General features: G+C 38.0%; 2 protein-coding genes across 2 annotated transcripts; one reads left to right on the forward strand and one right to left on the reverse strand.

The window, feature by feature from the left end:
- Positions 1–2,782: 2,782 nt before the first annotated feature.
- On the forward strand, positions 2,783–4,325 carry LOC126611645 (uncharacterized). The gene is made up of 3 exons (XM_050280012.1): positions 2,783–3,087; positions 3,249–3,338; positions 3,579–4,325. Exons 2-3 carry the CDS (start codon positions 3,255–3,257, stop codon positions 3,969–3,971), a joined length of 477 nt encoding a protein of 158 aa, XP_050135969.1. The 5' UTR covers positions 2,783–3,087; positions 3,249–3,254; the 3' UTR covers positions 3,972–4,325.
- A 1,232-nt stretch (positions 4,326–5,557) lies between these two features.
- LOC126609760 (RING-H2 finger protein ATL3-like) lies at positions 5,558–7,200 on the reverse strand. Its single transcript, XM_050277676.1, has one exon. The coding sequence runs from the start codon at positions 6,792–6,794 to the stop codon at positions 5,811–5,813; it is 984 nt and encodes a 327-aa protein (XP_050133633.1). The 5' UTR covers positions 6,795–7,200; the 3' UTR covers positions 5,558–5,810.
- Positions 7,201–15,311: the final 8,111 nt, after the last annotated feature.

Here is a 15,311-nt window from a genome sequence, read left to right on the forward strand (position 1 = left end):
TTTGAGAACCATATTACTGTACTTGTGGGCCCCATTTGCCAGCCATGCAAGCACCTCAAACGGAAAATCTTACGGTGTTAGAACAAAAGGACTGATGCTTCATATTTATTAAGTCTAATGGAATTTTAGTTCAGGAACCAAAGCTACAATTGACTTAAAGTTAAGGGGTCAAAGCTACAATTTACTCTTTCTTTTACACAATTATTTATTATTGTTACACAACTAATATGTATGTTGTATTAAGTTGCATCAAATTATTCTCGAATTAGATCAGCCTTAATTCATATTATTTTTTTCTTCATGGAATTGTGGTTGCGGAGAATGCTACTCCTATATCTCACCTTCTTTTTGCGGATGACTCAGTTTTGTTTTGCTGTGCAACAGAGGAGGAGGCAAGTAATGTTAATGAGTTGCTACAATGATATGCGTGTGGGTCAGGGCAATCAATTAACTTGGAGGAGAGTTCGTTGTATTTTAGCCCTAAATGACCTCAACATATTAAAGAGAAGATGATGGCAATGATGAATATTAAGTATCAACAGGGGTTTGGTAAGTATTTAGGCCTAAAGGCAGACTTTGATGCATCGAAAAAGTTGGTGTTTCAAAAGGTTCGTAATAGGGTGGAGGATCAATTTAAGGGTGGGTTGAGCAATTTTTATCCCAAGCGTGGAAACAAGTCCTTATTAAAAGTGTGGCTTCGGCACTTGCAAACTATGCAATGTCCTACTTCAAGCTCCCAGTGAATTTGGCTAAAGAAATTGAGAGCATGATCGCAAGTTTTCTTTTAACCTTGCGATGTTGGCAAAAATTGGTTGGCAAATTCTTGGTGAACCGGAGTCTCTTCTTGCCCAAATTTTGAAAGCCAAATATTCTCCGAATTCTTCGTTCATGGATGCTCCTAGGGTCGTTGAACATCATGGGGATGGAAGGGCATTTTGCAATGGCGGAAAGTTCTAAGTCGTGTTGGGAATGGAAGGAGTGTGAGAATTAAACAAGACACGTGGCTGTCAACTCCATGAACGTTTAAGCCCATGCCGGAAAAGGTAGTGGATTTAATTGATACTAATACTGGTACGTGGAGAAGGAGTGTGGTTGAACGTTGCTTTGGCCAGGATGAAGCTTCTCAGATTTTGAGCATGCCGTTAAGTATATTTGGGTCCGAACGGGGTATAAGGTTGCAGAAGAACAAAGTAAAAATGGGAACTTGGAAGAAAAGGTATGGGGGAGACTAGTGGACATGGCCATTTATTTTCTAGCCTTTTCTTTTCACTTTTCCATGTTCTCGGTTTTAGCAACTGAACTAAAGTTTAGTGGTGTAAAACAAAAGAATTACAACAATCCACGAGTATGACATATACCAAAGAACTTGTTACTTTGATTGCATAAACGTTAAAAAAGCGTTCAGAGATATTGACTCAGCCACACAATCAGTCAACTATAATAATTTAATGTTAAATTCGTCATTCACGAAAATCGAACCTAAAATATTTCGCTTAAAAATGAAATGAAATATCACTATAACTTAATATTAACTTAATTCCCCCGTTTAATGAAAGATGTTACAAATAATCAATTGAAAAGTACAAAAACCACCTCATAAAAGGAGGAGGAAGAAAAATTTTGTAGGGGGCACTACATCAATGGCTTTGAAGCATCATTAAAAATACGATAAACTGTAATTTGACCCGTTACACTCGGTCTCACTCTACTCTATTTGCAAGAATAATAAATATATAGTATAGTAAGTTGGATACTAAGTTGAAAAAAGTCCCTTATTTCTTAGTTGTTTATGTTCTGTCTGTGGGCAAGCAGAACTGAAGCTCCTTGCTGCAAGAATTTACCTTTTCCCTCCTAAAACTTTTGCCCAAATAAATCCTCAAACCCCACGAAACCTGCTCCGCGTTCGTCGGGCATTGTGCATGAATCACGACTCAGTCCCCATGACAAAAAGGTATGGTTCATTATTTTTAATTATTTTTTAATGTTTTAATTATAGGCAGTGTTACTCCTTTAATTTAAACAATTAAAACGAAAAATGAGTGAGTTTGAATTTAGGACATTGTTTAAAAAAAAATAAATAAATAAAAATAAAATAAAATAACTCAGGACACCGTTAGTTGTAGCGGAAGGCGAAGGACCCGGCTTCTTTGCCCTTCTAATTCCCATACACTACCATCCCTTCCTATTTTGTGCGGTCACAATTATGTGATTTCAAAATTTTATATTAATTTTTTTATAGAGATAATAAGACAAAAAATAATAGTGATATAAAATGTTGACGTGGCTTAACCATGACCGCACAAATAGTAGGAGATGAGAGTGTATGAGAACTCGGAGGGCAGAAAAGCAAGGTCTAAAGGCGAAAACCAAACTAGGACTATAGTACCACTTGCGGGGTTGAGAGTTGATTAATTATTTACACGATATGTTATAGAGAATAAATTTTAGTAAACACATTAATCAATGATTAATAATAATTTAATCATCAACAACATCATCATTAAGTACAAATTTAGTCTTAATGGCATCACTCTTAATTATACGATGACATGGGACCATTAGGAGCATTGTAATGAATCACATGATGGTGATTAGAGAAGGTTAAAATGACTCTGTAAATTTTTCCGATCCCTGAAAAGGTAGACTGTCGTGACAAAACCACCAATTAATCATTTTTTTTCAAAAAAAAAAAAAAAAAAAAAGGGTCATTAAACAGTGGTTAACACTTCGACAAAAAAAAAAAAACAGTGGTTAACACTAATTAGGGTTTGCCAGCTGAAACTTTGCCTTTAAAGTGATTATCCGTTTGATACGTTTTGACTTATCAATTGAGCCGTTTTAAGCATCTTTTGATCAATGCTTTCTGTGCTGCCTTCTCAAATCTGAACACTGCCATTTCAACCACCATTTCAGAAGTTCAAAATTTTCGGGGTTTTTTTTAAACCAGAATATTTTGATGTGGGTTTTCCTGTAAAAGGGTGGTTGGATTTTGCCTTTTTTGATCAATGCTTGTTAGTAGAAATGGACCACTTCAATGTAGTTTCAGAGCTTTCTGCTTGATTGATTGCTCTTCTTCAACTGTGAAAGGTAGCAAAAGAGTTGAGAATTTCATTTCATTTTCTTATCTTTATAAATCTTTCTTTTTTTCCTAAGCAAAGCGATATTCGCGGAAGAGGAATTCCAACCCAAGGCCTCGGCTGCAGGAGTAAACGTTTTGTAACTATCTTTTTGTTTTTCATTTTATTTAGACAAGCATGAAGAAATCTCCTACGCATCCAAAAAATGAGATGGATCATGATCACAGCAATGGATTCGATCCTCATACCGACTTTTATCAGGTTAGGTTATTAACTGGTTCGCGTTGGAGCGTCGAGTCTCGTAATATTGATATTTTGGGCATTCACCTTTTAAGGACATGAATGTAAAAACTACTGTTGTTTTAGCTATTGTAGTGTACAGGGTTTGATTTGAAATCTGAAGTGTGTCACTTTCTTGCTGGAGAACAGTTTTGTATTCAATGTAAAAAATATTCTATTTACTAATTTCATCTGGATTTAATTAATTCTTAATTCAATCAGTTTTTGGAAGAAGCCAAACACAATGTAGTAGAAGGAGACTTCCAGGCACCATCAGAAGAAGGTGCAGAGAGAAGATTGGGACAAGAGAAGAAGAAGAAATCATGGAAAAAGTTTCTATTTCCGTGGTTGAAAGGAGAGAAACTGAACAAAACTACTACAAAACCAGCAACCGTATCTCATATTTCTAATGCGAAGCGGACTAATGTTTCCGGTCCGGTGTATGGCACCGGCAAGGCTACGGATGGTAAGCACCGGGGTCCAATGTCGGGGCCTATTGCCAGTCTCTTCAACCCCACAAAGAGAGAAGACAATGCAATGCCTTATATGTGCCTTGACAAGAATGGCAGCCCTCAAGTTGGAAAAACTTATGGGCCAGTTTATTTGGTGACATAAATTTTCATGAAGAAGTTGGGGAATAGAAAATTGAAATTGTTAACCTTTCTGCTCCATGAAGGATTTCAACATATGGATTCTGCATTGGCTGTGATGGAAACGCAGTTGGATCATCGAATGGAAGAAAATCGGGAATTCAAGCCGTCTTGGTTGCTTCGAATCATCCGAGGATGGAAAAAGCTGCTGAGAGATTGTTCTTTAGGTGTAATGTTATAGTGTTTCATTTGTGAGAACGCTGTAAAATAGGACTTAGAATACTTGACAACCAAGTCGATTTAACCATCTATATATGTATTCCTTTTCTTAGCCTTTGTAAGTGATCAAAGGAAGCAATTAAGTAGTGACGTTTGATGATTTATGCTCTCGCACCTTGTGCTTATCTCTCGCCTCATGTCATGTGTCAGTGGAAGTCAAGGGAGAGATAGGCACGAGGGGATACACACCTGTTTGCACATAAGTTTGTATCACTCTGGAAAGCGTCTTTGATGTTATATTTCATTCAATCTTCAACTGCATCCTCATTATTTATGTATTCTTCATGCTCAGCAGTTAAAAGAGAAATATTTTTTGCAGGAAAGCCAAATCATAGTTTCCTTAATAAAAAAAAAGAAAAAAAAAAGTTAACCTCGGGAGGGAAACTATGTACTTGCCCAACAGAGCTTCATGTACAATAATCTGCTTCTGCTAATGGAGATAAAGTGTCTGAGGTTATTCAACTTGCCTTTATGTGATAGAGGAATGGTATGGCAATTGAGGGCTTTTAATACATCTGAAATGATGCTTACTTCATACGTGTGCACCTGTTAATTTGTTAGACACGTAAAGAGCCTCGTCATCCCACAAACAGGGGGAGAATGGTATGTCATTGCGGCTCGGTTGTATATCTACAACGTGATGAGAGAAATAGACACAAAGGAATATCACATGATTAGAGAGAGAGAAACAAAGAGATACACGAGCGTTTACAATGTCGATTCTCTCTAGAACGCAAGAAAATATGCAACCGGTTACAAAAAAGATTATCTCCGAACACGTATCCCTCTTGTACTTTACAAGAAGGAACCATTTAGGATGACTTGCAGGTACAACTTGCATCACACAACCTAAGGTCCTAAACTATACATGGATCACAAGCCATTCTAGCATTTGTTTGGTCTCAGAAACTGATAGCATAATTACAACACAAAATGTTGTTTAATGATTAAAGAAGCCTTAGAAGTGGTTAGAAAAGGCAGTTGAAACACATAACAAGAGGGATGATATTGGATGCTCACTAATCTGGAAAATTTTATGGAATTAAAAGAGAAACTTCCTCTCATGAATAAGACACTCTTTTACACGTCCGGAACACCAAGGGAGTTAAAACACATGACACTCTTTTACACGTCCGGAACACCAAGGGAGTTAAAACACATGACATTGTTATTAGTGGTTCAAAACGCCACCTTGTCAACCCCGGGTGTAGGTGAGTCCTTTCCCTCAGGAATAACCAAACACTAGAAAGTTAAGAACTTCAATTGCTATTTCATTTCCTTTCTTCTTCATAGAATCATAGGTTAAAAAAAAACAAAGTGTTCAAGGCATAATTAAGAAAATTGAGCCTACATTATTCTGTTTTTAAAGTAACTAAGCGATACATATATTTTACAACTTTTTTGAGATCTCAAGATCCATCTCTTCTAGAATAAAAGAACAATTACCAAATAAAATCCCCTTAGAAATTCCTTATGTCTTCATCTCCATAAGAACCCTAAACCAAAAATTCTCAGGGATGCAAAAGATTGCACATCTAAGACTGTCCTTTCAAATTATGTACAAACATTAAATCTAGCTTCTTTTCTAACTCGGCCCTCCTCCTCTCCCTCCTCCTTGTTCAACATCCACAGAACAAGGACTGCAGGGACTAATCCTCCTATCCCTGCTCAACAGCCTCTTTAGTGATCTCAACCGCGTCGGTACCGGTGACTTCAAGTCCTCCTCTCCGGCGAACCTGTTACTTGAAGGCGAAGGCGAAGGCGAAGGCGAAGGCGAAGGCGAAGGCGAAGGCGAAGGCGAAGGCGAAGGCGAAGCAGATGGTGTCTCGCTTGGTATATCAATGACCAACATCCCATCCGGCCTATTACTTGCAGATGACAAAGATGATGGAGATGGGCTGGGTTGTGATGAAGGCCCTTCTTCCTCCAAACCCGCACCCGGCCCGGAGCTCACCCGGCTCTGGTTCCCCCAGAACAACACATTTGTTGGGAAAATCGGAGCCTCAATCGAAAACCCAGATGCCAAATTCGCAGTTGGTGAATGAATTTCAACACCACCAGCACTCTCTTCCAATGCAGAAGAACTAGAACCGACAGAGCTTTGAGGAGCAACAGGGTTTCTACAGAGTGGACACGTGGAGTGAGACTGAAACCACATGTCGATACAATCGACATGGAATCCATGGCTGCATTTCGGGAGCAGCCTTGCTTTCTCGCCGTGGACGAGCTCGGAGAGACAAACCGCGCATTCGAGACCGTCTTTGAAGTCATCGGAAGGAAACACTACTAATGGTAAGGACCTGAGGACTAAAGGGTCGAGCCCTTTCCGCACTGCGGCAACTGGGTCCTGCCCGGGAGCGAAAACGAAGCGGCGGCGACGGCGTCGGGACTGGCCGCGAACTGACGAGGTGAGGTCTGCCGGCCACAAGTACCATTTGGCGTAGAGGTGGAGGCAGAGGACGAAGACGACTACCAGAAAGAGAACCAACACGGCGATCATCATGATTTTTCCGGCGAGCTCTACGGCGTTCGAGTCGTCGAGTGTTCGACTCAAAGTGGAGTCTCCCATTGTTGCTGTTTGAACCTAAAGGTGAGAGCTTTACTTGAAAATTTGAAAAAACGGAAGAAGGGTACTGAGATTCTAAAGAAATGAGGAGAACCCAGATGAGAAATATTTGTGTTTTGCTTGCAATTCAATTTTCAATGAATCTGGGGCTTAAATATATGAGGAGAGAGAGAGAGAGAGAGAGAGAAAGTTGAAGAGGCAAAATGGGATAGGAAGTTGGACTTGTTCTATATGGGAGAACTAGGAAGGAAGAAGTATCTTTGTTCTGAAACTCGCGAAAGCGACGTAGGTGGAGAGAGAGAGAGAGAGAGAGAGAGAGAGAGAGAGTTGTATTTGTAATTTACACCTCCACTTTCAGGTTTCAGGATGACTCAGAAGACTTGACTATTTTGTGGGGAAGACTGGACGGTGAGAAAATATGGAAGACGACTGCAACCCATTCATTGGGTCCAAATACGAGAACTGGCGGTGGGAAGAGATCATTTTCCTGAAATCGTTACCGTGCATCCTATAATCAGAAATTATTATAAAATTTAAAATTTAAAATTAAATATAAATAATATTTACCGAAAACTAATCGCATGATATACGATGAATGATCACGATTAAGAAATTTCTAAAATTCCCAAAAAAAAAAATCCAACGAGAATCCTTTTCCAAAAGAAAGGACCAACTTCGAACCCCACCTCTCAACTCAATGTCCATTTCTCAGTGCTTTCCACCTCTATAACGCCATTTCTGGCACTTTCTCACTTTGAGACTTCATTGTTCCGGAGAAGGATTTTTACCCCGACAAGGATTGTCTACCAACCCATTTCCGATGCTTTCATGTGCCCTCTTGTTTTGTGTGATCACAGTTAAGGCATGACAATATTTTATATTATTTTTTTTATAGAGATAATAAAACAAAAATGAATAGTAATATAAAATGTTGACGTGACTTAACCGTGATCACATAAACAGAAAGGCACACGAGAACACCAGAAGTGGGAGGGCAAACAATCTTTGTCCTTTTTACCTGTCCCATTACCATTTTCTTCCATTTATTTCTCTTACATTCTTCTTTTTTATCTTTTTGTCTATATAAAAAATTCAAAACAAGATGTAGACGTAGCATAATCGTAACTATTTAAATATGAGAAGATGAAAGGGGAGAGAGATTAGAAAATGAGATAATCCTACTCCCATTGTTTCACTTTCAAGTTAAAATAAACCCTTGTAGGCTTGTACTGACAAAGAACTTTCATGCGACGAGGATATTGTCACAATATGTAAATTTCTTCTTTAATCACTATTAGGAAACTTGGTTGTGACATCACATCCCTCATGTTTTTTAGCAGTAATAAATTAAAATGGTTTCAGATTTGCAGCTGAGGACTTATTTTTCATTCACGACAAGTATTAACTTTTCATGTCATACCAAGGTCATGTCCAACCGAAGGGTCCAGATGGCTAAAAATAGTTTGAAAACCATCTCCAACTAAGGGTCAAGCCAAAGGGCTCGGGCCCACTGGACAAAAAAGGGCAAAAGGGCCAACCAGCTGGCCTATAGGAACCAGCCAGCTAGCCCGGGCCGGGCCATAAAATTTAAACACAACGGCTAGCTAACGTCAGTTACTGCTGGATTTGAATTTTTTTTTTTGGGAAAAATTTAAAACATTCTCATTTTTTTTCTATAAATATCTAAGCCATTCCTACACAATTTCTTACATAATTTTTGTGGATGCAAATTTCTTCCTCCTTGTTCTTAGATAAAATTGCACCTACAAAACAAATAACACCTTAAGTCAAGGCCAAGAGCCTCACGCGCCCACGATGAAGGGGGCTTTGGCCAAAGAAACTCTGATGCCAAAGTTAGAATTTTGAGAGAAAAGTGTTTGGAGAATTTTGAGAATTTAGCAAGAGAATTGGAATTGAGTTTTGGAGAAAATGATGAGGTTTTTATAGGGGTGTGGCCGGCCCCCTTGGGAAAGGGAGAACCGGCCACTTGGATGAATTTGTGGGCTAGGTTCATGATTTGTGTTTAATTAGCTAATTAATTAAATAATTAACCAATTAATTTAGCTAATTAATATAATAAATATGGAATGATTTAAGGGTTACCTTGTGGAGAAGCTTTGATGAGGATGGATGAAATAAGTTTAAAAATAAATACCTATTTGGGAACTTTTGACTTAATTAAGGGAGGATTGTCCACTGCTCACGTGTAGGAATTCAGTTGTGCCTCGAGGGTAATTTTGTCATTTTTACCCAAAAATCCACGTGTCGCCTCTTGATTATTTTTTGCTCCACAAATGCCCCCACACCTGCTGGGCTGTTCGTAGGAAAGGGCAGCAGGTGTAGAGATCTTCATCTTTGATGTAGATTCTCACTTGGACTTGGAATTAGATTCTTCTGGGCATGGACCAATGAGAAGGTGTGGTAGGGGCCACGATTTGGGCTACTTGATTTCTCAGCTGCCGTAGATAGAGCAGTCAAGGATGAAGTTGCCAAGATTGAAGCTGCTAAAGATGAAATGTCGAATAAGCGAGCTGTTGAGTGCAAAGTGGTTGCTGCCCCCTGACCATTTGATGCCTAGTTGGTCTTCAAGCATTTGATCTTTTGAGCTATATGGCATTCTCGCACTAGAGAGCTTACCCAGATAGGTTTAGGGAATTAGTTTACCCTACCACATTAGAGATCAATTAGTTTACCTTCTCGCACTGGAGAACAATTAATTTACCTTCTCGCACTGGAGAGCAATAAGTTTACCCTTTTGCACTGGAAAGCAATTAGTCTGCTGTGCGAGGGCGCTCGTCAACTCTATAACTTGTCGAGACAAGTGTTATTCTCTATTTGGGTTGGAAGAGCTTGGAAGAAATGTGTCTCCTTGAGCAGCGGAAATGTGGTAGACTATGGGCGCAAGATTTAAGTTAGGAAATGTCAAATTCGTTGAGAAATGTGGTGAAAATGCCCAGGGTTCAATCGTACGTCCATAAATTTGAAGTCGGGATGGTTAAACTAATCTTAGATTGATTTAGGCTGCTTGGAAGGCCACGGGAGTAGGCTGGGCCACGGTAGTGGGCTGCTCGGCGTGTGGCATACGTGAGTGCAAGGCTAGGGCTCACGCTGGGCCTGGCTTGGTTGCCTTACAGCGTGGGCTGCAGATTAAGATGTGGGCTAAGTGGATGAGGCTTGGGCATGCGCTGCTAGGGCATCGGCTTAGGCTACTTCTAGCGCTTGGGCTTGTTGCTGCGAAGTGGCGTGGGCCTGAGCTGGTGGCTGCCTCGCTGCCCCCTGCTCACCGTGGGCTCACTACCATGGAGCTGGCCCATTCCCCACTGCCACTACAGTCTATGTGGTTGCCATAGTGGTGGTGCTCCTTAGTGGCAAAGTTACTCCTCTTGCCATTGTGTTGAGCCTTGTGGATCGTCGTGGTGGGGCTACGTCTCGTCCTCCATCATTCGATCCGGATCTTTGAACATAGGAAGTTTCGTTCGTCGAGGTTTTCAAATCCCTTGCCATTGTACTTTTCTTTTACGTTTTACCAAAGAATTTTTAGAAATAAAAATTCTAAGAATAAGAATGTACGAAAAATCTACAAATGAACAAGAAAACGAAAAACCTTAGATGCGAGAGTCTTCTATGAGTGTGTGACTCAACTCTCAATGAAAGCACCAATTTGTGGATGCAAATTTCTTCCTCCTTGTTCTTGGACAAAATTGCACCTACAAAACAAATAACACCTTAGGTAAAGGCCAAGAGCCTCACGTGCCCACGATGAAAGGGGGCTTTGGCCAAAAAACCCCCGATGCCAAAGTTAGAATTTAGAGAGAAAAGTGTTTGGAGAATTTTGAGAATTTAGCAAGAGAATTGGAATTGAGTTTTGGAGAGAATGATGAGGTTTTTATAAGGGTGTGGCCAGCCCCTTTGGGAGAGGGAGAATCGGCTACTTTGATGGATTTGTGGGCTAGGTTCATGATTTGTGTTTAATTAGCTAATTAATTGAATAATTAACCAATTAATTTAGTTAATTAATATAATAAATAGGGAATGATTTAGGGGTTACCATGTGGAGAAGATTTGATGAGGATGAATGAAATAGGTTTAAAAATAAATACCTATTTGGGCACTTTTGACTTGATTGAGGGATGATTGTCTACTGCTCGCATGTAGGAATTCCACTGATCACAAAAAACTGTCTCCAACCAAGAGCCAAAGGGCCATAGAGTCAAACATAATTTATTATTTAAAAATTACAACAACTTAAATTTAAAAACTACAAATTAAATTCATAAAAAAAAAAATTTGGCCCAAAATATTTTTTTGAATCCAACGATAACTAGTTGTTGTATTTGAAATTTTGGCCTACCATTCTTGTCGGATATAACCGACAGAAATAAGTATAATGATGTCGGATATAACCGACAAAAACAATGAAAATTCTGGCTCAGCCCAGGGCTGGCTGGCTGAGTTGGGCCAGCCGGTTGGCCATTTAGCTCTTTTTGGTCCAGTGGGGCCCACGAGCCCTTTGGCCTAGCCCTTAGTTGTTGACGGTTTTCGGGCTATTTTCGGCCTTTTGGCCCTCTGGACCCTTCAGTTGGAGATGACCTAAGAAATATGGCCATGGACTGTTCATTAAAATATTACTTTCTTGGAGGACCAGAGGGCTAAAACGAGCCTTTGGCCCTCCAAGAAATTAATATTTTAATGAACAGTACACGGCTATATTTGCTTCAATCTCCAACCGAGGGCCATATGGCTCGTTTTAGCCATGTCACAAAAAACCGTCTCTAACAGAGGGCCAAAAGGCTATAGGGCCAAACGTAATTTATTATTTAAATTTAATGTTATTTAATGTTGTTTCATGTTACTTAATTTAATTTAATGTTGTATAATGGCTTAGGAAGTTATAAAAAAAATATAATTTTAACATAACAATTTTAAAAAATTTTGTAAAAAAATAATAAAAAATAATGGCTAGCTGACGTCAGCTAGCCGTTGTAATTGAATTTTGGCCTAGCATTCCTGTCAAATATAACCGACAGGAATAATTAACAATACTGTCAGTTATATCCGACAGGAATACTCAGCCCTCTAGCCCAGCCTGGGGCTGACTAGCTAGCTGGATTGGACCAGCCCTTTTACCCTTTGGCCCTTTCAAATTTCGTGAGGCCCACTAGCCCTCTGGCCTAACCCTCGGTTGGAGACGGTTTTCGGGCTATTTTCGGCCCTCTGGCTCTCTGGACTCTTCGGTTGAAGATGACCTAAGATGACCACAATGACATTGAAGTTCTAAGTTTTTAACTCATGACTAATTAGCACTAGTAATTAACTTGACCGCTTAAGCTTAGGTTTGTAGATTTGAATTTGATGATGAACATTTGAGAAGCAAAATAGGTCTGGTCAATGCTGCAATAGTGGCTAAGTTGGTGGTTAGTGTAAATTTTACGTCCAAAGCTGTGCTTTTTCAACCACTTTGGTGGATTATGTTTGTCTGTTCAACACCTTCTTTTTGGAATGAAGAACTTGGTTTGACATTATTGAGTAGCAAGAGAGAAGAAATTACAATACGAAAGGACTTCAAGGTGTCATATCCAAACATCTTATAGATCGTCAAATAAAAAAAAATTAACTTACATAACATTACGTAAATTGGTTCGAAACAATATTATAACGCGCCTACAGTGGTGTGTATAATACATCACATCAGCAGCGCATCTTTACTTCAAATGTCAATACATGCCTATTTTTCGAATTGTCAGATTATTGGGAAAAATACTGGTGTGGGGTCTGCCCCAGCATTATCACATGAATAAAGATTTATTCATATGTTCTGTTTTTAAGCAATGTTTAAAGTCTTAACGCAAATCTCAAAGCAACTAATTGCACCTAAACCCTAATCTCTAATCCGGAAAGTTAGCTGATTACCAGCTGCTTTTGATGTCGGAGTCAAATGTTTTTCAACTTTTTGTTCCCTTTATTTTCTCTTTCGTCCTTAATAAAGTTTTTGTTTAAGATGAATGGTGAACGACGATCTCTTTTAACACTAGAAAAAGAAATATCGTTAAATATAAAAAACTAATTAGTCATGCTAAATGGTGTTTAGGCACGAGGTAAAAGAGCAAACTCGCATCATTCTTGGGTAAGTTGCAGGATGCAGTTGAGCTGTCATGGCTGTGGCATACTATGTGCTTAATTTGTTTATAAAAGTTTGTCAATAAATCTCGTACTCGTGCATGTAACAAAGTGATGTGAGCTGCACAGGTGGAATCCCTGCATTGATCTGAACCGTTTTTTTTTTTTTTCAGTACTCCTTCGTTTTCCTATATAAAATTCCTTTCATTAGTTCTAACAGATTCTTTTTTACTAGATGCGGTGTGAATCATATGGCTGAGCGGCTTTGATTCTCGGTGGTAGTATGATTTAGGATTTTGGTTGTTTTCAGCTATGTGAGCTCGGATACGAGTTATGCAAGATTTTAGTATGCGATACGATACACACATACGTATTTGCCCCTCTCATGCACACATTCTTGTTCAACTTTATCGCTTATTTCCGTCTAATTTATTTAATCCGATTGCTAGAAATAAGAGAGATATTACATGACTAAATAGGGTGTGTGAAATCAGCTACTTTTAGTATTATGGGTTGTTGTTTTTACAGTTATGTTGAAATTTGTAGTTTTTAACCACTTGAGAAGCTGAGCTATAATCTTAGTAACAAAAACTCAACAATCTAGCTCCTGCAATTGATCCACTTAAGATAAAATCGATAGATAGCGTGCCAAAAGGAATGTAGGGCAGCCATATTTTTAGGCTTTTAATCTGAATTTAGAATATAATTAATAGTGATGATCACTAGAGCAAGAAATAAATGGAATCGATGGACATAATAATTGAAATGAAATGATTTTTGTTAGTAACTAATGATAGCCATTCATGTCATTCATTGGTGAAAGCAGAAACACACAGAGAGAAATGAGTATTACACTCATAACTTTATCTGTTCACAAAGTATATGTATCTAAAATTGCTCAAAAAAAAAGTGTATGTATCTAAAAAGATTCCTGAGGAATAGATATGCCTACAAAAGTTGCTGCTGCTGCTGGTTCTACTATCACTGTCATAGGGAGAGGCCAATGCAGTTTGACACCGGGCCGCAAGGCTTTATTTTATAGCTTGAGGGGCCATAGCTTTAAGGCTTTAGTCATACATATATTACTGAAAAAGTTAAAAAAATTGAAGGATTTGATAACTGTTTCGTTATTAATTTTTTTTGTTAGATATGAAAGAAAAATATATGGGAGAAATGAGAGGTAAAGTGAGGAAGGGTGGAGGAATGACATATAATACAAAGGAATTGAGGTTTCAAAATAAAATCAATTGACAATATGAGAGTAGCTCAACTTACTTATAAACTCATACAAGATCTCTCTTCCAATTAATATGAGCTTCATTCTCAATATAATTAGAGAAACGTCCAAAAATGTATATACAAAATGATTCTTAAAATGAAAACTAAAACTCTACTACAACGAATGAAAATTGAAACAAAAGACAAAATGACTATGAAACGGAGCCAACAAAACTTTTACCGTGTAATCTACATATTTTTCCTCTTTGTTCCTAAAGTTATATATATTTTCTGGACAAAGTTCCTAAATTTACACACACACACACACACACACACACATATATATATATATATATATATATATGGATCTCATTGTTCCCCCATGCAACAGCCAGATCTCATTTTTGACTGAGATGACATGTTAGAGAAGAAGTTGTAAATAAATTTAACAGTGGAGTGGGTGAATTGGAGTGTACTAATTCAGTAATGTCTTAGGAAACTTAACTTTTTCATCAGCAAGAAATGTGAAAAAATAAATTTACCCCTACGTACGTGAGTATAATATCTGCATAATCTCAGAAACCAAAAGATCTTCCATTTATTCACGAATAGTTTGAAAGCTAGAAGCAACCATGCACGCGATGATTACACTTGGTTAATGAATTTAATCATTAGCGTAGTCAAAAATTTGCATTCAAGGGCCACGAATAAGAAGCTTCCGAAAATTAAATATACTTTTATTTATAATTGTTAACTACATATTCTTATATTTTAGAACGACGTATCACAATATCATTATTAATAAAATCAAATACATTTTTCATTGTATATAACCAAGCTATCATTAAACCATTCACTTCCATTCATTTTTCATATAATGTAATTTTTTACAATATTGATCACTTAAAAAGCTCTCTCAGTTTAGGAAAAGTTGTAATTTTGGTATGTTTTAATTAAAAAAAAAGTTAATAAATGGTCTCTCTGATTTGTTTGTGTTAGATATTATATGGGTCATATAAAAATTTAAAGAAGAGATATTTGAAGTTATTGGGGTTAGTGGCAGCCAATGTCTCCATGTTGGCTCCGTCATTAAATTTAATTCACATTTTTTCCTTGTTATTCGTACGCAAGTGCGTAAAAAAATAAAAAAGAATTGATTTAGAGTTCATATGGTTAAAAATCTCT

The sequence above is a fragment of the Malus sylvestris genome, chromosome 17 (genome assembly GCF_916048215.2).
Source record: "Malus sylvestris chromosome 17, drMalSylv7.2, whole genome shotgun sequence".
Classification (NCBI taxonomy): Eukaryota; Viridiplantae; Streptophyta; class Magnoliopsida; order Rosales; family Rosaceae; genus Malus; species Malus sylvestris.